Source organism: Exophiala oligosperma, assembly GCF_000835515.1.
Source record: "Exophiala oligosperma strain CBS 72588 unplaced genomic scaffold supercont1.4, whole genome shotgun sequence".
In the NCBI taxonomy this organism is placed as follows: domain Eukaryota; kingdom Fungi; phylum Ascomycota; class Eurotiomycetes; order Chaetothyriales; family Herpotrichiellaceae; genus Exophiala; species Exophiala oligosperma.
Window position 1 is genome coordinate 2,266,892 of NW_015622821.1, and position 20,752 is coordinate 2,287,643.

The window sequence follows — 20,752 nt, forward strand, 5'->3', positions numbered from 1 at the left end:
CCGGTGGACCTCGTAATCTCATTGGGATAGATAGCAGTGAGCCATGATCGTGCGGTTGTTACGGAATAAACAGGGGCTCAAGCGCCTTGCTGCGTCCACTCATCAATACCTGAATGAGGCTCTCTGCCATACCTCAGACTTCTTGCATCGTCCGAGAGAAGGCAAACACGAGTTCGGCCACGATGCAGACGCACGGCCAGTGCCGCGATCTCGGATTGCGATCGACAAATCGACTCTGGGCCGACCCGAGGACGGTCTGCCCGTGGACGATCCGGTTCAATGTTAAGCCACAAGTCGAAGCTTCACATACCTGTTTCATCTTCGACGCAGGAATAGGGAACTAGTTATGCACCTCCCACATCACCGACCACTTTGTGCGGGCAATTCGTCCGGCATTTCGGCGATTGGTTGTACCCAGTGCAACTCAGCTTTGCTTCGGCTTACTCCAGAACAAGGATAGCCCTCTCCAGTCGGGTTGTTTTGGCAGGCCCTCTCGAGAAACCCGACCCTCCTTCTCATGCAACCATCCCAAAGCCAGAAGGCGCATCTCCGGAAAGGCGTGCAATGACAAAGACCAATGCCGTGCCAGAGGCTTTATATCATTAGCTAATTGGAAGCTACTTATCCCAGGCAGCAGTTCGGCCGGCAAAGTGGTCTAGAAAACGGCACTTCCAGCACGTAATCGAGGGAGCCCAGAAAAGTTTCAATTTGTACCCAAGTCCCAGAAGTAAAAGAGTGCCTTGGTAGTTCCATCACGACTCAAATCTGTCTACGACGAGAATGGCAAGATACTACTTGTATTACCATATAGACACGCGCGACATTTGCTGGAAGGGCAACATCATGGCCGTCACCGAGTACTTCAACTGCGTAAGCGTGCTCTCGACCTGGCTGTTGTTTCGTGTCATCACCCTTACTGACAGTGTTCGTCATTCCCTCAAGCCGAAGTGCGGCGAACAGGTTTCGTCCAAACAAGCGAAGCGTGGAAATGAGGATAAAACATTGCCCCGTTACAGTTGTGACCATCATGGAACCCTGAAGAAACAATAAAGAAAGAGTATGGCTGCGGTAATGTCCTAAAGAAATTTGAGATTTTTCCGAATTGTCAACTCTGGTGGTCTCAGTATGGATTAGGGGAAGGTCGTTTGTGTTGGAATGAAGGGATGAAGGGATGAAGCGATAAAGGAATGAGTCAATGGTGCCTCGATCGCCGAACAAAACGTATGCATTTGTTGTATGTGGCTGTCAACCTGAGGTTTGTCAAGGACTTCCAGCGCCTTGAGCAAACAGCCGTGTTGTTCTTCAGGTCTCAACTTACACACCAGGGCAAGTTTGAGCCCTTTACCTCCTCTCAATTATCAACCAAGTGTTAACATGGCTTCTTTCCCGATCAAATACCCAGCCCATGAGGCGACTTTCACACTTCAGGGTATTTTTTGTCTGCGTGCCTCATTCTACGTAGCTTACCTCGCCGCCACGCTTCGGCCAGTTTCGTCCTGACGGACTGGCTCGATAGCTTCGAGAACATCACGGCCACTACGAGTGTCGCTACAACCAAGCTGACAAGCACGACGAAGAAGACCCAGAGTGGATCTCCTGTCCCGTTGATCTCTTGGATGTTCATCCCAAATACGCCGCACACAAACCCCAAAGGCACGTACACAAAGGCCAAGACCGTGAGCCGTGCCATGGACGTACTCTGCTGAAGTGCCACTTCTCCGGTCTTTGCGCTACTCTGGGTCTCTTGGAAGGACAGGGTGCTCATCAGAGTGTTGAAGGACTGTTGCACGAGCACTCCCAGCCCCTCTGCCTCTGCCAGCAGCTGTCGGAAGTCCAGCTCCAGCGCCTGGATTTTGACAGCCAGCTCCGGCTCCGGTCTAGCAGATATGCCCAACGTAGGCCAAGGGTACGCCCCACGATGCCCGAGGTAGATGATCGCATTTTTGATAGCCGTGATTGCATAGTTGAGGTTCACGCGAGCTTCGTGCAGGCGTTCGAGGACCTGCAAGCCGGGTCCTAGAGGATTGACGCCGATCAAAGCCTCCCGTTCCAGCATGATCCGTAATCTGTTGAGGATGTCTTTCCAGACGAGGGCAACATACATGAATACCAACAGAACAGAGCTCAATGGATGGCCGACCAGAGGAGAAAGGGGGTTTCCACGCTTGAGATGGTGCGCCAATTGTTCACGGAGGCCGAGACCGCCTTCGGTCGGTAAGATCCTGCTTTGCCAGGTGGTCGCTGGCGGGAATCGAACACTCCCCATGAAATGAGAAGGTTGGAAAGGAGTGAGTGGGGGATCGAGTAAAAAGAGTACTTGGGATCACATGAGCAACGCCCTCATTCGTACACGTGCTCAAGCTGGTGCCGCTTACCTAGCCATCGATCTTGACCCAGACTCTTCACGTACACAGACACGCGCTCACGCAGCTGAAAGCCCTGCATATCCGGCCGGATGTTGAATTCTCGCCTGAAGTAATGGGGTCGCCCGGCGCCGAGGTACGCTTTCAGCTCGGACCTGTGCTTTTCCACTTGATCATCATCGTCGTCGTCGTCGTCGTCGAAGAGGTGCAGGTCCACGGTCCGATGATTTCGCGCATAGTCTACGTGAAAAAAAGGCGCCTCCGTCGCCACTGACTGTAGCATCGACGATACCCGTTGGTTCGGTCGGCATTCCAACGCATGGTCGACCCAGAACTCTTGGTCAATGTCGTATTCGGAGCCAACAACTTCGACCAAATCCGGCGATACATTCTCGAGTATGAGGTAACGTAGGGCAGGTTGGAATGTACTGTCTCTTACAGCGGCACGAAGGTCGTTGGCTGAGACATATTTTTCTGCCCGGAGGATTCCATTGGGCTCCCAGTCGATCAGTTCTGCTTCAGAGGCCCAGGGATGTTGATGTTGTAAAAGGTGGAGAACGTGATATAGGTGTGGCGCCTTCGCGGTTCGTTCCTTGATCTGGTCGAGATATGGTCTCTGCATTAGTAGAGTGAAGATGACCATGCGATACAGAAGAGGAGCACGAGTGGGCAGAAAAGGAACAAAGAAGTGTCGGTATCTCGAGATGAGATTGATTGGTCTTCAACACTAACAATAAATACTCGATTCCTTGCGTGGGAACGAACGACGGATCCGTAGTTGTTAGCGGGATAGCAAAGTGGCGGGGGATGAGTCAGCCAGATGGGTGCGAAGGATGACAGTTCGAGTATTTATATATACATATATAAACATCACAAGTCCATGGTAACAACGGATTACTCCCGTTCGTTATTGACTCAGCCGGGACTTACTCCCTGGGCTCTGAAACACTTGAATATAGTTCGAGGCCATTGTACCATGCAACGAGGCCTCCAGAACTCCCAAGGGGTCATTCCATGTCTTGGTGGTCCATGAATCGGCTCTGGAAGAAACCATCAGGTTAGCCATCCGAACTTTCTTCTGTTCCTCAGCTTTGCTCAACAGATGGCGGATTCACCGCACATTCATTCGACCCCAGCCATAACGTCGACATACAGGTCATCCAATCCTCGTAGGTTGGTCTTGTCGATTGCCGGGTCGTTCAGCATCTTCAAGAACGGGTCCGTCTGGCCGACGGTGTCCGGGTCCGTCTCCGATATCCGCCGCACGTTGGCCTGTGACCTGGGGTCTACCACCTCGAGGAACACCTTCCTTCGCAGGTCCGAATAACGGTCCAAGAGTGCTTCGGATTTGCGTTCGTTGATCACCGCCACCAGGACGTCAGCCAGCGCCCCCGCGTCGAGAATGCCACCCGTGAGTCCCATGCCGCCAAAAGGATTGCACAGATGGGCGGCGTCTCCCGCCAGCAGGACCGCGCCTTTGTGGAACGTGGTCGCACATCGCTGGTTGATTTTGTACGGGGACGCCATCTTCAGTTCATAGTTCAGCGGTTTGGGGCCCGGGAACATGCATTCGAATTTCCAGGGCAGTCTCTCGAGCAGTTGGTCTTGCGTCAACCCCGGTAGCTCGCCGTAGGAACAACGCCAGAGGCCCGGCTCGGCCAGCTTGGCGATCAGGGCCCAGTGCTCGCTGTCGACGATGAAGTTGCCTCCACGGAAGCCGTACTTCTCAAAGGGATAGATGACATTGCACGCCACGAGGTTGAAATCCCACGTGAAACCTTCAAAGGGGATGTCCCAGAGCCGCCGGACACTGCTGCGCCCTCCATCCGCCCCGATCACGTATCGTGAGTGAAAGTGTTTGATACCGTCGGGGGTCTCCACCGTGAGGTCCGCGCCGTTCGCGTCCCCTGACTGTCGGACCGCGGTGACTTTGTGGTTGAACAAGACCTTGCTGCCTGCGCAGCGCTTGTAGTGCGTGAAGATGACCTCGGCCAGCTCGTGCTGTCCCAATACCAGCACCGAATACTCCCCGGGCAACGGTCTGCGGTCGACTTCTGCGATGGTCTCTCCGTTCACCTTCATCCAACGCACATCTGACCCCGTGCTCCCTCTTCGGAGGCAGTCTTCGAGGACCCCTGCGCGATCGAGCTCCCGCACGGCGACGGTGTGGTAGACGGCGGCTCGTGGGGACTGCTCGACGTAGGGTAGCATTTCGAGGACGGTGGTAGGAATGCCCGCTTTGGCCAATCGCAGGGCGACGAGGAGCCCGACTGGACCGGCGCCAACCTGAATGTGAGATCAGCGAGGGAACCAGGAAACCACCTCTGGATTGGGGATCGTTTCACCACCTACCACAATGACACCGTCCGAATTGATGACGCCCTCGTCGTTGGCTGTGCCATTCACCCCATTTGTGTGAGGCTCTCCGTGTGCAGCACCATCTCCGGCCATAGTCGCGACAAAGTCCTCTCGGGCAGATCCAGATGTGAGGTGTAGCAGGGGGCTCGCAGACCGGGCAAGAGTTGCCTCATGTCTCGCTCGCTCGAACCCACCGAGGGTTCTTAAAGGCACTTCGACGACAACTCGCGAGCCGCGATCGCAAATCAAGAAGTTCCTCCATCATGTGGAGCTGCGGGGCTGAAGGCCTGTGTTCAGGTCTGGGGAGATCGGGGAAACGCATCTTCGCGCATCTCGGCCTCTCCAACTCCTCCATGGGTGGGGGAGGGGGACACGGTACAGGATGTGGAGGGAGTGCCACGGGGTCAGAACGGTGGCGAGGAGCAGCTCAACAGATACAGGAGTGTGAGACTGTGAAGAAGGTGTCTGGAGCTCGAGTCGAGTAATACTCGAAACCACCAGGAGACATGTCTTCGCCACACGGAGTTCAAGGCACTATAAGTGTACGGGGGGGGTATTCGCCAACTGCGTGATCAGACATCTCTTTTGTGTCTTCTTTGTTAAGACTGAAAGATGTAGTCCCCTTGATTATCGTCAATCATAAAACTTACCTTGAGATAGCGGGATTCAAAGAGACTGTACAGTAGTAGAGATCTGGATCCGGATCCGTACGAAGCAATTGTACAAAAGCGCGACGAATCCCTACCAAGAAATCGCTCAACCGGAGGTCCCCGACAACACAATTTCGATTCATTTGTTATCTACAGTACACATGTCTACGGAGTAGGTGGACCTGATATCGGATATCCCTCTTATTGGATCCAATATGTAATACCAGTCTATATCTATATTGGCTTCAGAAGGGCCAAGTGAACCGGGTTCCTTCTACTCTCGAACCTTTCGTCAATCTTTTCCACAACTTTGGTTATGGCATACGATATGCCCCGTGCTTCTTGGACGCAATGTCTATCTGCAAGAAAAAGCCCGAGCTTATCTCTTGAACTCTCAACCTTGGGCCCCAGACCTTGGAAAGCCGACCACTCGGCGAGGTCGAGAGCGCGCAGGCCATCTCTAGTCTAATAATGTACGGTAGCAAATCCGTGCTCTGCTTTTTGTGAGGGAACCCTGACGAGAAAACGATGACTTATGCAAGCGTGGTCGAAGATCTCCGGTAGGTGTGAACCAACCCGATCATTATCAACATGAGAGATAGAATCTATAGATAAATGTTCAAGGAAGCTGAGCTTATTCCCCCTCGCCCCTTATCATCCTCTATCCTTTTTGTTTTTGTGTAACAATCCGAGGTCATCCTCCCTTTTTGATCAGTGACCACGTGCTGGGCTTTCATGTCTCTGTCTCTCTGTCTCTCTGTCTCTCTGTCTCTCTACTCTCACACACAGAGGGCAATTGACTGACGCGGAAAACCACTGCAATTGCAAAATGGCGGAATACAACAACGATCCCGAGAAAAATGACTCTCACGTCATCACACGGACAAGCACTACTATCGTCGGTGGCGAAGGCAAAACTATCGAGAAGCATCGTGTCACTGACAAGGTCGATGATCTCGCACAAGTCGAGGCTTCGAAAGGATGGTTCCGCTCGGTACTCAAGTACGCCAGTTTCCTTCACGCCGAGGAGCGTGGCATCGAAAGAGTCAGGGAGGAGGATAGAGTCAAGCAATCAGTCCTCGACGGGTATACAATGTGGGCATCGGCCAATTTTACGTGAGTTCATTCACAGGTCCATTCCTCCTAGCGAACGCGGTCGTAGCTGATGGTGGAAAAACAAACCTACAGTCCAGCAACCTTTGCCACTGGTGCTCTGGGACCGATTTTTGGGCTGGGATTCTGGGATTCTTTTGCGGTCATCGTTTGCATCAACTGCTCCATGGCCATCGTCGTCGGATTGTTCGGGTGCTTCGGTCCCATCACCGGCTTGAGGACCATGTCTGTCGGCCGGTATGCCTTTGGGATCTGGGGCACGAGAGCCTTGGTGATCTTGAACATCTGCGGCATGGTCGGCTGGTCGAGTGTCAACTCCATCGCTGGGTCTCAAGTCCTGCACGAACTGTCGGACGGCAATTGTCCACTGTGGGCCGGAAACCTGATCATCGGCGTGTGCACGGCCGTCATCTCCTTCTTTGGCTACTTCGCCGTGCACATGTTTGAGCGCTGGTGCTGGATCCCTCAGGTCGTCATCTTCATCTTCCTGGCCGGGTACGGCGCGAAGCACTTCGACGCGGGCGCGCTGCCCATGGGCTCCGGGTCCAGGGAGGCCAGGAGCGTCATGGGCTTCATCGCCGTGCTGTACGGGTTCGTCGGGGGGTGGGCGCAGACCTCTGCAGACTACAACGTGCGGATGCCCGTCAAAACGGACAAGACCAAACTGATCCTGTCGATCTGGGCCGGCAACTTTTTTGGTTGCTCAATCCCCGAGATCCTCGGTGCGGCCTTCATGACGGCCGTCGCGGCAGACCCCAAGTTCGCAGAGGCTTACGACACCCGTGGCGTCGGAGGCCTCATGGGCGAAGCTCTCCGCCCGATTCACGGATTCGGCAAATTTTTGCTGGTCTTGTCGGCCTTGTCCATCATCGGGTGCAACCTGGTAAACAACTACAGTCTCGCATTCACGTGCCAAAACTTCCACCCGATCCTCATGAGGGTCCCGCGCATCGTTTGGAACGTGCTTGGCTCGGCCGCCTTCATTGCCATCGCCATCGCGGCCGAAGACTCCTTTGAGGAGGTCCTCGAATCCTTCCTGAGTGTCATTGGATACTTCCTGACCCCGTTTCTGTGCTGCACCTCGATCGAGTACCTGTACTTCAGGAAGCGCAGGTTCCCGTTGGAAGACTGGAACAACATGAAGGTGATACCTTATGGAATAGCAGGTTTCTCGGCTATTGCCATGGGATTTGTCGGAGCCGTACTATCCATGAACCAGACGTGGTACGTCGGTGTGGTGGCCAAAGCATCAGGTGCGGAACTAGGGTGGATCTTCAGTGGCATCTTTGGAACACTTACCTTCGTACCCGTGAGATATCTGGAGATGAGGTACACGGGGCGATAGCTACACATATCCGATAGAGTATGATTGGCAACAAGAGAATGATGGGAGACATCACGCGTTGAGCGTTGAATTGATGAAATTTCAGTTTGAACTAGGAACTCACATCTGTGCTTGAGGACAGATCGTGTCAATTGCAAGACTTTCGACGGAGCTAGAAGGTGTTTCCGCTTCTGCATGATATAGTCTGCAATGCAATATGGCAATCATCATTTATTTGTGTGAAGGCATCAGATGAATGTTGAATTATCTGAAAACGGTACCCTTGTATGGGCATCTGGACCCAAGTCATTGTCAATCACATCGCTGATTTATGTAGAACGATCTACGAGTCGTCAATACAATCATCACTAAGGATTAGATTGGCTAGAGCAATCGAGACCAGACTTCAATTCACTTACGAATATCTAAATAACGCGTTGCCGTCTCTTGAAACCCAGTAGAATTGAGGTCTCACGTAGGGAGTACTCATAGTCCAAGACATCTGTAACTTTGTTGGCGAAGAGCATTAGGCAACAGTTGTTGTTGTGTCACGAGTCAGTCGGTCAAGATTGATGTGCATGTTCTCAACTTTGTACTCGTGAGAGCGGCCACTGATGAATGGTGCGACTATTCATTATTCATGTACAGGGATGGTACTAAGAAGTTATTGGACGATTGAAGGTATACATTACCTGTTTCTCATGCTCGGTTCGAAGATGAGCTGCAGGTGTGTGGACTCTGATCGTCCTTGCATATTCTTACTCTACCAGTACGGAGTATGTTGCCCTGATTTACAGGGACCGCTCAAGAATGATCAGCATGAGCGCCAACGGATCATCCGGGGGATCGTCACACCAAACAAGGCACATCAGGCACGGAATATACGGATACGCAGGTCCTTCGTCGGCAGCCTTTTTCAACAGGTTCTGGACTGCCAACAAGGCCCGGTCAGGGTCACCTGCAGGAACGACAAAAGATGAAATGATCTTCCATTCTGCCTCGGCCACTTTCACATCAGCGCAGATTCACCGGCCCAAGCGAAACGACCAAGTCGTTCAATACGTCGAATAAACAGCTGTTGCGGCTGAAATCATGTCAATCTCTAAAATAGCGAGATTCGAAAGAGGCCCAGCTGTTGACTCGTACGTCCACAGACTTTCATTTCTGACAAAGTCGAATCTTAACGCCACGAAATCCCGGTTCCAAGTCCGCGACTCATTAGGCCAGATGATGATAGCCAATCCTTGTATCGACGACCAGGATGCAAAAGCCTCGCCAAATTTAGCTCGAATGAGCCCGAAGCCTTGTTCCAGGCCCTTTCCAGGCCAACGACTCGCTGCGGTCATCCCAGGCAAGCACATTTGCCACAGGAGAAGTCTACAAACTTCAAAATTAGCTCCGACCAACGTCAACGGCCACGGGAGGACGTGCGTCTCACACTTTGTCAACTCGCCTCGGGGGAGCCTTATTAATTGTGGGCCTCATCATGAACCACCGTGCTCGTACGATATTCCACCCACTCGACCTCCGCCATGAGCCCTTGCAGGTTCGTTTGATGATACCTGGGAGAGGTTTTAATACTATGGTTCTGTCCGGTCGCTGATCTGAAGCATCTTGGACAAGACTCCTGCTACTGAGCTGATCATGGAAATTTTTACTGTTTTATCGACATAGATTTTTTTTTGCACAGTGCAGAAAATCGCTGCTACAAAGATCTTGATAAGGGAATATGTCATTCCAAACGAACTTGTCAATCATCAATTTGACGCCTTACGACTGGACGGGATATACGCTTGCAGAAACCACGGGTCTCATAGAATGGGACTTTCCCAAGACTTTGGCATCCGGTAAGAAGAATGCCTGACCGTCGTTGGAAATTTGGTGGACTGACATGGATCACTTTGCAACTGTCTAGGTGACACATATGAAGCATCTATAGCCGTCGACACTTCTCAAGGAAGCAACCCAACAAAAGCGCAAGCCGACTGGCCCTTTTCATGGATCGACCAAGCTCACCCCGTGGCTGACCTCAAGATTTCCGTTTCCGGCGAAGGCGACGGCGACGGTGGAGGATACGAGTACGCCATCAACGCCGTGCTGGACCAATTCGGCACTCAACGAAACCCCAAAGGCTCGACAATCAGCATCCCACTGTACGACCAAGCCTGGTCCCCGTTCCTGCTCGTGGGCGACAACACCAGCCTCGCCGGCAACAATCCTCCTTTGGACTGGATGGAGCAGAGCCTGCCGTTCATCGGGTGCCTGACGTTGCAGGACATTGTGCTCCCCGGCTCGCACGACGCGGGCATGTCGCAGATCAACTACGCACACGGCGGCGACTCGGACAACTCCCAAACACAAACGCTGTCGGTCGGGGGTCAGCTCGAGGCCGGGATGCGGTACTTTGACATCCGGCCGTCCATCTCTCACGGCCAGTTCTACACGGGCCACTACACCGATCAGCTCGGGGCCAACGGCGAGTCCATGGCCGACATCATCTCCGACGTCAACGCCTTCACGGCCAAAGGTTTCAACGAGCTCGTCGTCCTCGAGCTCAGCCACAGTCTCGACACGGACAGTGGGTACGACGCTTTCAACGACGCGCAATACAAGAACCTCCTGACCCAACTGTCGGGACTCAAGTATCTCTACACCGGGCACGCGTCGGACGTTCTCACGACGGTGAAACTGGGCGAGTTCATATCGTCGAGTCCCGCCGTGGTCGTGGTGTGCGACGAGCGCGACCTGAACTGGTTGTCCACCAACAAGTTTTCGGGCAAGGGATTCTACGGACCGGGACAGCTGCCCGTGTACAACAACTACGCCGACACGACCGACCTAGACACCATGAGGCAGGACCAGTGGACCAAGTTTAGCTCACAGGTCGAAACCCCCCAGACCCCGAACCAGTTGTTCCTCCTCAGTTGGACCTTTACCCAGGACGTGCTGGGAGCGATCGGGATAGGGTTCGGCGGCGCGACCGAAGACGGTACGTCGATCCTCGAGTCGGCCACGTACTTTAACAACTTCCTCGCCCAGACCGGCGGGACCGTGCCGTACACGGGGCCCCTGGAGTGGGCCAAGAAGGCCGGAAAGCCACCCAACATCATCCTGATCGACAATGTGCCGACGGACAACAGGTTCCTGGCGACCTTGTGCCTGGGCATGACGAGGTGGTTCAACCGGCAGCAAAAGTGTTGAAACGTCTTGAACGAAGCACCGTTGTGTACAGATGTCTTCAAGGTGTCTGCCTGTGCGGGATGAATTTTATCTATGCGTCTATTGATACGTGGAATTTATCATGGTTTGTGGGTCACTCGGTACATACGCCCGTACATGTATAACCCAAGTTGAAAGAGGAGATTTCTGCTGACGCTGTGGCATCAGGACTTTTGCTAGAGGAGAAATAGGATGCCAGATAATTTTGGAACACTCTCCATTTGGGGTTGGACATTACGTTGGGATATTGATACTGGGCGCTGGAATCGTGTTTGGGTATTGATACCCGTTGGTGGAACCGGATATATACCCTTGTAAAAAGTCAGGTCGTTGGATAATCTAGACAGGTTTGTAATGGCAATTCATGCCTCTTTTCTTTGTCATCAAGTGTTGTTTTGCTCTGGACAAAGTACAACGCAGTTTCATAAAATGTCGTTCCACCTTGAGCGATGCGCACATTCTTGTCAAATATGGTCAACGGTCTTTAGTGTGTATTCGGCTCCCGCTTCTCATCGTGTATTCGTACATTTGCTCTTCATTTCTGTATCTGTCCATTGCTTCTCATCTCGGTGGAAGAGCAGGTTTCTTCTGTTCTGTCGCCTCGGCCTCCTCTCTTTCTTCCTTCTCCTTTTCCTCCTCTTCTTGTTCCTTTTCCTGTTCCTCGACCTGCTCTAGGACAATCCGTTCCTTTTCCAGAGCCTCCTCGTCGATGTCGGTCCAACCGACTTCGGTCAACATCTTGCCCACCATGTTCTGATACTTGAGATGGCCGGTGACTTGCTCACTCACGTCAAAGTTCTCCACCCCGTACGCGTTGATCTCTTGCAGTCCGGCGATGCCGAGCTGTGCACTGCTGGTCCGATACATGAATGCGAGAATGTAATCGTTGGTAGAGTACACGTTGATCAGTCGCCCGCCGACCACGCTCCTCATCGAGCGCCAGACGTCGTCGTCACTCGGTACCGGGGAACCCATCAGGACGACGCTGTCGATCAGACCGAACGCCTGCCTCCGGGCGAGTGCCAGCAAACAGGAATATATGACCCTGGCGCCCAACGAGTGACCGACGAGGCTGACCGGTCTCTCTCCTTGTGCTTTGTTGATCAGCGCGTCGGCGAGCACCTCGCCGGCCTTCATCGCCCTCAACTTGGCAATTCCAAACGGACTGTCGACCAACTTTGCAACTTTCAATATCGCCAAAGGGGCCAACATGGCCGAATACAAGCCCGCCAGTATCGTTCTCTTGATGATTTGCTTCTTTAGGTAGCTCCATGCCTCGCTGGTCACAAAGTTCTTCAGAGCGTTCCCGAGGTTCATCAGAGCTTGTAGTTCCCATCTCAAGGCGAAAGCTTCACCACCGTCACCGAGCACTTTCCACGGATTTTTCACCTCGTCTTCTTGAGTCAGCCAGCCGGTGATGCCGATCGTGACCCTCAGCCGTCGCCTTTGCTGTAGTTTCTCTTCACTATCGTCCACACCGCCGCGGACAGGAATGAAGGCGAAATCCTCAATTTCCTTTGAATACTTGTCCATCATGCGCCCCGTCATTCGTCCGCCATACGCTCCAAACAGCCCACCGACGAGGACGCCACTGCCCGCCAATGCGCCTAGATACCCGGCTGCGGCAGTCGCCCCGAGACCAAGGCCTCCCAACAAGCCTCCGACTCCGGCAGCCACCAGAGGGGCTGCCAGCCCGCCCGTAACGCCGATCAATGCGGCGCCTGCGACACTGGCTATTCCGACTTTCCATTTTCGCGCAGTGGCGCTGGCTTTCTGGGCGGCAGAGGCAGACTCTCCGGCGTCCATCTTGCTGGCGGCGGCGAGAAGGCCGTAGGCGGTGTCCTTTTCCATCTTGGAAACCTCGCCACTGGAGATGTGCAACGAGGTGGCCAGGCGAAGCATCAACGTCCGCGAGTGAGCACGGTACGTTTCGAGACTGAGGAGGAGGAGAAGGATGGCGTTGAGGATCGTCGAGCGTTCTGTGTGGCTTAGATCCGCCAATGGCGTGGTGACCGGGGAGTAAATATCTGACAGTCGATCGTCAGCGGCCTTTTCCCTGTCGTTGGTAATGTAGACCTGTGGCGGCGGGGGAGGAGTCTTCTTGTAAGGTTCTTGTGCCGAACTTCGCTCCTCGCGGGCGTTGACCACCTCCCCGACCCTCAAGATCACACTTTCAGACCAGCGGTCGAAGAAGTCTAGCGCGAATTTCTTCAACGCCTCGCTCTGAGGCGTGGCAGACACGGTGGTTTCTTCTTCGGATTTGGCAGCTTCGAGCTGTTCTCGTTTCATGGCTTCAATCTCAGCATCCTGACTGGCGACTCCTGGGTCATCGAAGTTGAGTTTGGACAGATCTATGTCCTTCTCGTTGTCAGCGGGCGGTTTGGGTTTGGGCTTTGGTTTCTCGTCAAAGGCCTTGATAAGGTCCTTTCTCATGTTCTCTGTGACATGGGCAATCAAAACACTGAGTTCGGCGCGTTGATCCAGAGTGAGTAGAGTAGCTAGAGATTGATCGTCTGATTGGGCATTCTGCGGATTACGCTTGGGACTTGAAGTCCTGCCCTTGAAATTGATATTCGATAGAGACGGCATCTTGTTTGGGCTCGATAGTGGGGGCTGCTGCCTTTTGCTATCGTCTGAGATGCGGTATCCGACCTTGTCTGTAGAAGACACTTATCAATCTAAGGTTGTCACGTACATGAAGAAAACATCAGCACGAAATACTTCTTCCTAGGGAGCGTCATCTTGAGGCATGATGCAATGACGCAAGCCAAGGCGTCAGCCTCGCCTCTCATTTCCCTGAGCGAGGCTGCAAAATGTGCACGAGTACGAGCACGAGCAGTTTACCATGTGGTACGTCTTACTGCCTCGCTCAAGTCACTGTCTACTTATGTCGCAAGGAAAAGCAAGTCGCAAGGCTAATCTGGAGCAAACACCACACTGAGAAAGAAGAACGGGGTTATATCTTTGGCAACCTTCAGCAGCCGCATATTCATTCCGTTGAAATTTGTCTCTATTATCACACGTTCAAGGTACCTTGGCATCAAACCCATTCAATATAGTGCCAACATAGCTATAAAAGCCCGTGTAATGAACGGCTGCAGCCGCTCCCTCTTTGCCCAGGATTTTGACAGCCTTGTCCCAGATCGCTTGGTCCAGTGGTCCAGGGCGTCCAAGAGCAGTGGCCAGCTCGAATGCTATCTTTCCTTCTTCCGTGAGTGTCTCCGGACACTTGCCAGCATGAATGTCGTGAAGCTCAGCCTCTGAAATCCCTGCGCGCCGAGAAATGATGGCGTGAGCATAGTTCTCAAAAGCTGCTTGCGAGCGTGAACCAGCAACCGCGATCACAACCTCTCGCCCGTACAAGGTCAGACCAGGTATTGTTTGTAAGGTTTTCACGAGGAGATGAAAATGTTCGGCCACTTGTGGGTGGTGCAACAAGATTCCAAACGGCCCAATCAGTGTACCATCGTCGAGGGCAGTCTGTGGGGAGGAGCCATAGCGCTGCTTGGTGTATTCACTGAACAACTCATATGCGGGCTTCTGCTCATCTGTCAAGTCTTTTGGCGCGGTTAGACCAAGGCGGTTCGACATCGTGAGATACAAGACTGAAATCAACTGAATATACAAGTGCTGGTCAAACAGGTTTGTAAGACTTGAGAGTTACTTGTAGTTGTACGACATCTCTCGGTTATATACCTTATGTACGGGTAACATGGAAAAGCATCTCCAACAATCGACTCCGGAGCCTTTGATCTCTTTTACGGTTTTACCCCAGGCGAGCCCTTTAGGTGACAAACCTGGGTCGTCTACCTAGATACGAAGTGCGGTTCTTGCGGCTCGTGCGGCTCCTGCTCTACAATACCAAAGTGTAGTGAAATCTTGTAAGCCAGCGATCAGGTGTAATTGTCATGCTGAATATGGAAAACAGGCGTCTTATACTTAGAAGAACCAGACACATGAGTCAAACATGATAGGCCTTCGGACTCTCTGTCCCCGTCTGAAATAGAATCCGTCAAGTACAAAAGATCCTTCATCTAGAACAAGTCATAGCCCTGCAACAGCCGATGTACCTGGGGGAGAGCAGATCAAATCGCTGATATCGTTCGTGCTCACATCATCTTCGAAAAGAACTACTGCAACATAGTTTCATTTCCATTCGCACCTGCTTCCATCGGTCGGAACACTACCACCACATTCCCAACGAGTTTGAAGCGCTATGTGACTTGGGACAGTATTGGACGTCGACAATAATATTCGAGAACAATGAATCCTCTCGTTCAATCCTACGCTCACCGTTGCTTTTGTATTCTATCGGCCTCCGTTGGTACCAACTTCTTGTCTTGGCTTCCTGACTCTTGCTTTGCCTAAAATTTGCTCGAGGCTTCTCGTAGGTCTCTCAGAGCATTGGGTTGGTGCGAGGGCGGTCAGGATGCAAGGGGCGAGATCGTGTTCGCCAGGTCGATGGCAAAGATCTCACGACTATCTGCGATAGTAACTCGGCACAAGTATGGTGCGGTATGTGTTAATGATCGTGCGTTTTCTGTTTGGAACTCCGGCGATTGCGATGGCGACATGGTGCAGAGAATGGAGGCGGAACGCTGGTTCCGGGGGTTTGAGGTGGTACGAAGTTTCATCTCATCTGAGCAGCACAATGCTGTCAGCGACAAGGTCAACACCGATGTTCTCGCTCCCAATTAATTATACGGCCGTATTCTTCGGCCATCGACACGTTTGAGGACCCGTACTCCGTGCTGATGACCTGGGAGATCAAGTACCTCTACAGGAGGTCGATAAGTTGAGATGTACCAGACGTCGTACGGACCCCTTGGAGTCTTGTTTCCGGCCCATGCTTTCGGTGGCGGTTAAGACGGCACCTCCTCCCTGGCATGTACGACGCTACCCACCGCGGGTGGAAATCCGCCGTGACCTTTGAATGAATTAATAAAGTAGAAGCTGGACTTCGAATCATTCATTCTTTACGATGATCACAAGGTGGTTCTAAATGAACGCAGACCTGTATTGCTGGGCCATGATGCGGTGCAACGACTTGTACAGAGTCTGAGATGTCAAACGACGAGGAGAGGCAAGCCAGCACCAGTGGTGAACAACATGAGGAGGTGTCCCAGGAAAAGCCCGAGGTTCCGAATGACAATCCTCTCGAACACATTGCCAGTTTCGAAAGCCCCTTCAACATCCCGACGTGGCGAAAATGGCTGATGACTTCGTTAATGGGAGGCATGGCTGCTGCCGTCACCTTTGGCAGTTCAGTGTGGTCGTCGACAATTTCCGTAACATCAAAGCAATTTGGGGTTGGTGAAAGTGTCGCGGTATTGGGCGTTTCTTTATATGTACTTGGCTTTGCTCTTGGGCCGATACTCTGGGGTATGTCACCACTCACCTTTGATCTGGCGCATTTGTTGATATATGTCTCAAATCTAGGCCCTCTGTCCGAGCTCAAAGGTCGACGGCTGCCGATGTTCACGGGTTACTTCATATGGGCGCTGCTGCAGATTCCAGTAGGCGTGGTGAACAACCTACCGGCCATTCTTGTCTGTCGCCTTCTGGCAGGCTGCTTTGGGGCAGCCCCTATGTCGCTCATCAGTGCTGCTTATGCCGATTTCTGGGAGCCAGCCGAACGTGGAACAGCCACGGCAGTCTACTCCGCGGCAGTCTATATCGGCCCTACACTAGGTATGTTCCAAGACCCATGGACTTGCCGCCATGTATAGACTTGCTGACCACCGAACCATGATTACAGGTCCTATATTTGGCAGCCTGCTCACGGAGAGTAAACTTGGGTGGCATTGGACTGCATGGCTCACCCTCATCATGGGTGGCAGCGTAGGGGTCTTGGCCTTCTTCTGCGTTCCAGAGACATATGGGCCAATCTTACAACAAAAGGCAAATCGGAAGGCTCGTCTTGCCAACAACCCTGACACAGCATGTGAGGACGACATCGAGCAGTCAGCAGACTTTCAGACTTTCGTGCGAAGGTATATGGTCAAGCCGATAAAAATGCTCTGTTTTGAACCCATGGTACGTGGCACGCTATACTTGGAGGAGACACACTGACTCGTACAGTTGATGGTCATGACTTTATATATTTCCATCGTCTATGGCATCCTTTATCTGACGTTTTACGCGTTCCCTTACAGTTTTGCACAAGGCCGAGGCTGGGATTCTCGTGTCGCATCTCTGCCATTTTTGAGCATACTCGTCAGTGTCTTGGTGTCATCTGTGGGAGTTGCCATCTACTCACGCGAATACTATCGTCCACGCCTTCAAGCACGCGGGTCAGTGTTACCGGAAGATCGTCTCCCGCCAATCATGCTAGGCAGTATTTTACTGCCCGTTGGCCTCTTCTGGTTTGGGTGGTGTTCGAACCGCAACATATCACCTGTGTCTCAAATAATTGCTGGACTTTTCATCGGCAGTGGTATAATGCTTATCTTCACGAACGGTGTTGCTTATATCGTCGACATCTACCTTCAATCCGCGGCTAGCGCTCTGGCTGCCAACACATGTTGCCGAAGCCTGGTGGCGGCAGGTTTTCCATTGGCAGCCCCCAAAATGTACCATAATCTAGGCATTGCCTGGGGTACGAGTGTCCTGGGTTTCTTGTGTGTCTTGCTTATCCCGGCACCCTTGCTATTTTACAAATATGGAAGCAGGCTACGACAAATGTCGCGCTACGCCCCGACCTCTCGGTGAGGACCAAACGCCAGTAATGGACTTGCAATGCTGGACGAGAGTATCTCTGCTATTTGCTATCACTGTTTCCACAGGTTCGATTCAACCGGATTTGAGACTAGCACCTTTGATGACGACATAATCCTTTTGGGCAACGCCATCGTCCCATTGCCGGTTGTAATATTCATCAATCTTGGTGACTAGGCCATCTTCATCGATCTCAACTATCATACACACATGACAGACATACTGCTTGCCTGTCGCTTTGACGGCCATCTCGCCGCTCGGGCGCACGATATCGTTGGCACAACGGCCAGTCCAAATCTGTTCCAAGACTGCACCAGATGGTGTAGGAACGATGGCCTAAAGAGAGATTGGTAAGAAGCATGATGGGCCGCCTAAGGATCGACTCACCTTCTCGTCGACTCGAAAGGGCTGATTGCAATGGTTCCAGGCTTTGTGCAACCCCAAAATGGCTCATGCCCAACCCGGGTGACCAGAAAGGCATGATCCGACCATTGAACATCCGGATGATAGACTGAGAGGAATCTTTGCTTATCCTCCTCAGTTGAAATTGGTTTAGGAAAGTCGGCGAGAAGTTTCCGAATGCTCCCCTGCACCTGAGCGAGTCTTTTGGGTGTGATGGTGATGGCCGACATTGTCAAGATGTAGGTGCTGGAGAGGTCTTGTGGTTTATCATTGTACTAAGCATTGGGATGCCGGTTTCTATGTACCATTTTATATCATAAAATCTGGAATATATTTAGGACCCTGAAAAGGAGTCCTGGATATACCGAGGACCTACCCACCTGAATTGATGATTACTATACCTTTTTCTAGGCACGATTGAACTTGAAAGAGACACCCACAATATAATCGGCTCGACTTGGCTCATGCTGTCTACCTCGGTCTCACAAGTCGCATTGACACATTAGGCGTGCCGCCCAGCGCAGGACGACGCGGCACGTCAGCGATTTTACATGGCCAGGAAATCATGCGACTTCGGAATGCTCAAGGCTCGAAGGGAATGAATGCCACGAGTAGCCCATACAAGTATGTACAGGTTAAGATGGCTTGCCAATAGTCTACAGCCAGTGTACCCCCAAACTCGGGATGCTTTGCATTCGATACGTCCGGTCAGCGGATCGGCGAATTCTAACGAGTTGACAGTTCCTAGTAACGCAGGACCATAGAACAGCCCCAATAGACAGCTGAGACATGTTGTAGGTACAGGATCTGACCTTCTCTAAAGGAAACGATGTTGTTCTGGTGTTGAACACGCTCGTCCAAACACGAAACGAGATCGACTTACTTAATCATCTTGGCAAATCTGTAGCAAATGAACTGTAGACATCTCTATTTTTCATCTCATTCTAGGACACGCGACATCCACGATATGAGAAACTCGATACGCATGAATCTGGTGACTCGCATGGAGCCTCTAGGAACCTGATATATTCGTCGTTCTATTGTCTACACATTTCAGTTTTGCAAAGATGGAAAAGGAAACCCTGCTTGCCATGACCAAGTTGCTGAGGTCTGTGTTGTGAATCCAAGACATCACAGGCTTCCCTGGGAGCGATGATTCAGGCTTCGTCACTTGATATATGATTTGATTTGTCTTGGAAAATATCAAGGCGAGCGCAATGAAGAAGTCGACTTCCAAGCGTAAGCCATACTTTCTAAATGGTCGACCTCGGCCAGCAGTGTCGATAGCGAAGCCGCAACTAGAACCAAAATATGACCCAGACTCTGGACAAGTTTATCAAGAGAGAGAAATACGATTCGTCAGCAAAAGAAACACCGACTGGACCCGAGAGCGAGTTGGCCGAGATGTCATTCACAGAGATCGTCCTCCAGAGAAAGGCACGCGTTCGCTGGCCGAGACCGCCATATTCGAACTCGCTAGACATTCGGAGGACCTTACGCCCGAACATTTCGCATCTGTCCCTTGGCCCATGGCCAGACGGATCTGGGATCGCTTAGTGTCAAGGTATGAACGAAGCTCGAATCTTTGACCGAGACCTGTTTTCGCTAACAACATCCGTAAGAGGTCGTCACAGCTTTCACATCTGGAGGATATTTGCAGTATCGTACCCAGGGGCAGAGGAATTCGGACATCCTGACTATAGACACCGCGTGGACATTCTACATCCAACCTTGCCATATACCGATTATTTCACAGGTATCACGTCCAATGATCTGAATTGGCTGGCATGTCTGCGTGTCTCACCAAAGCAGATGAGCGCCACTGACATGGTTTCCATTCACAAAGTCACCAACCTGGTGGTTCTGGATCTATCCGATGGGCAAATCAGTCTTGATAATCGTACATCACCGTTCGACGAACGAATAATGCGGTCATGGGCAGAACTTGCGGAAGCAGGCCAAGCGTTTCAGCTTCTACGTGTCATTCTTTTCGGATGGCAGGAGCACATCTGCAAGTGGCTATTCAAGTATGTCGATGTATTTCCGTCCTTGTGCCATGTCATTGTCACAGACTGTCCCAGAATGCATCAGAGGAACAGAAGGGAATGGGAGCCCTTTTCGACAGCTGCTGGCTGGGATGCGAGACATGCCAAGAGGAGTGCGAAAGATTTGAGGCCCATCGTCGAGCGTGGTGAGGCCGGGAAGGGCTACGTTTGCGGCTTCTATGATGAGAGCCAGAGTGTCTACGAAGACCTCGTCCACCCGCGGCGGCCAGACTTGGTGGAGAGACTGCCTTTGCTGGACACCGAGATAGGGACACCACGACAGTGGAGACACATCGTCGACGACTTTCCGTCGACAAGAACAATTCTCTTCGACAATATCAAGACAAAGGCCTGGGAGGAGGAAGGGAAAAACCCGCATGTCGTCGATATACCTCAGAGTAAGAGGTTGAGGAATTCAGAAGGTGTGAACCAAGGCACGGCCTCTCCTCCGGCAAAACGAAGCAGTCAGACAGCGCCCAGAACAAGGCCAAGTGTCCGGACCGCCGGGGACCTCCTCCAAGAGTTCCTGCCCCGATGAAGAAATTGAGTTGTAATCATAAG

The 20,752-nt window shown here is 52.2% G+C and overlaps 9 protein-coding genes across 10 annotated transcripts; 4 read left to right on the forward strand and 5 right to left on the reverse strand.

Moving 5' to 3' along the window:
- Positions 1-1,226: 1,226 nt before the first annotated feature.
- Positions 1,227-3,006, reverse strand: PV06_04915 (uncharacterized protein; the record flags this gene model as incomplete). Its single annotated transcript, XM_016405865.1, has 2 exons — positions 1,227-2,316; positions 2,376-3,006. 2 exons carry the CDS (start codon positions 3,004-3,006, stop codon positions 1,418-1,420), a joined length of 1,530 nt encoding a protein of 509 aa, XP_016264071.1. The 3' UTR covers positions 1,227-1,417.
- A 176-nt stretch (positions 3,007-3,182) lies between these two features.
- PV06_04916 lies at positions 3,183-5,407 on the reverse strand. Of its 2 annotated transcripts, XM_016405867.1 has the most exons (3): positions 4,716-5,407; positions 3,484-4,649; positions 3,183-3,403 (listed from the first exon to the last, which is right to left on the reverse strand). In XM_016405867.1, exons 1-2 carry the CDS (start codon positions 4,812-4,814, stop codon positions 3,486-3,488), a joined length of 1,263 nt encoding a protein of 420 aa, XP_016264073.1. In that variant the 5' UTR covers positions 4,815-5,407; the 3' UTR covers positions 3,183-3,403; positions 3,484-3,485. The 2 variants fall into 2 exon arrangements, with proteins under 2 accessions (XP_016264073.1, XP_016264072.1); XM_016405866.1 differs by having other exon boundaries at positions 3,183-4,649.
- Positions 5,408-6,122: 715 nt separating this feature from the next.
- On the forward strand, positions 6,123-8,065 carry PV06_04917 (uncharacterized protein). The gene is made up of 2 exons (XM_016405868.1): positions 6,123-6,487; positions 6,560-8,065. Exons 1-2 carry the CDS (start codon positions 6,201-6,203, stop codon positions 7,827-7,829), a joined length of 1,557 nt encoding a protein of 518 aa, XP_016264074.1. The 5' UTR covers positions 6,123-6,200; the 3' UTR covers positions 7,830-8,065.
- A 1,465-nt stretch (positions 8,066-9,530) lies between these two features.
- Positions 9,531-11,311, forward strand: PV06_04918 (uncharacterized protein). The gene is made up of 3 exons (XM_016405869.1): positions 9,531-9,655; positions 9,724-11,128; positions 11,196-11,311. The coding sequence occupies exons 1-2, from the start codon at positions 9,538-9,540 to the stop codon at positions 11,007-11,009; spliced, it is 1,404 nt and encodes a 467-aa protein (XP_016264075.1). The 5' UTR covers positions 9,531-9,537; the 3' UTR covers positions 11,010-11,128; positions 11,196-11,311.
- PV06_04919 (uncharacterized protein) lies at positions 11,056-13,718 on the reverse strand. The gene has a single exon (XM_016405870.1). The coding sequence runs from the start codon at positions 13,614-13,616 to the stop codon at positions 11,589-11,591; it is 2,028 nt and encodes a 675-aa protein (XP_016264076.1). The 5' UTR covers positions 13,617-13,718; the 3' UTR covers positions 11,056-11,588.
- A 289-nt stretch (positions 13,719-14,007) lies between these two features.
- Positions 14,008-15,842, reverse strand: PV06_04920 (uncharacterized protein). Its single transcript, XM_016405871.1, has one exon. The coding sequence runs from the start codon at positions 14,616-14,618 to the stop codon at positions 14,052-14,054; it is 567 nt and encodes a 188-aa protein (XP_016264077.1). The 5' UTR covers positions 14,619-15,842; the 3' UTR covers positions 14,008-14,051.
- A 248-nt stretch (positions 15,843-16,090) lies between these two features.
- PV06_04921 (uncharacterized protein) lies at positions 16,091-17,738 on the forward strand (the record flags this gene model as incomplete). Its single annotated transcript, XM_016405872.1, has 4 exons — positions 16,091-16,409; positions 16,467-16,718; positions 16,786-17,063; positions 17,109-17,738. The coding sequence occupies 4 exons, from the start codon at positions 16,091-16,093 to the stop codon at positions 17,736-17,738; spliced, it is 1,479 nt and encodes a 492-aa protein (XP_016264078.1).
- Positions 17,739-17,819: 81 nt separating this feature from the next.
- On the reverse strand, positions 17,820-18,376 carry PV06_04922 (uncharacterized protein; the record flags this gene model as incomplete). The annotated part of the gene is made up of 3 exons (XM_016405873.1): positions 17,820-18,080; positions 18,132-18,152; positions 18,206-18,376. 3 exons carry the CDS (start codon positions 18,374-18,376, stop codon positions 17,820-17,822), a joined length of 453 nt encoding a protein of 150 aa, XP_016264079.1.
- Positions 18,377-19,363: 987 nt separating this feature from the next.
- PV06_04923 (uncharacterized protein) lies at positions 19,364-20,729 on the forward strand (the record flags this gene model as incomplete). Its single annotated transcript, XM_016405874.1, has 2 exons — positions 19,364-19,710; positions 19,769-20,729. 2 exons carry the CDS (start codon positions 19,364-19,366, stop codon positions 20,727-20,729), a joined length of 1,308 nt encoding a protein of 435 aa, XP_016264080.1.
- Between the last annotated feature and the right edge of the window lie 23 nt (positions 20,730-20,752).

Bases quoted from the DNA above. Each gene is read 5' to 3' on its own strand.
- PV06_04919 (XM_016405870.1), bottom strand. From the start codon at position 13,616: ATGCCGTCTCTATCGAATATCAATTTCAAGGGCAGGACTTCAAGTCCC.
- PV06_04920 (XM_016405871.1), bottom strand. From the start codon at position 14,618: ATGTCGAACCGCCTTGGTCTAACCGCGCCAAAAGACTTGACAGATGAG.
- PV06_04916 (XM_016405867.1), bottom strand. From the start codon at position 4,814: ATGGCCGGAGATGGTGCTGCACACGGAGAGCCTCACACAAATGGGGTG. The intron at 4,650-4,715 runs GTAGGTGGTGAA...TCTCACATTCAG, and splicing joins ATTCGGACGGTGTCATTGTG to GTTGGCGCCGGTCCAGTCGG.
- PV06_04917 (XM_016405868.1), top strand. From the start codon at position 6,201: ATGGCGGAATACAACAACGATCCCGAGAAAAATGACTCTCACGTCATC. The intron at 6,488-6,559 runs GTGAGTTCATTC...ACAAACCTACAG, and splicing joins TGGGCATCGGCCAATTTTAC to TCCAGCAACCTTTGCCACTG.
- PV06_04918 (XM_016405869.1), top strand. From the start codon at position 9,538: ATGTCATTCCAAACGAACTTGTCAATCATCAATTTGACGCCTTACGAC. The intron at 9,656-9,723 runs GTAAGAAGAATG...GCAACTGTCTAG, and splicing joins TCCCAAGACTTTGGCATCCG to GTGACACATATGAAGCATCT.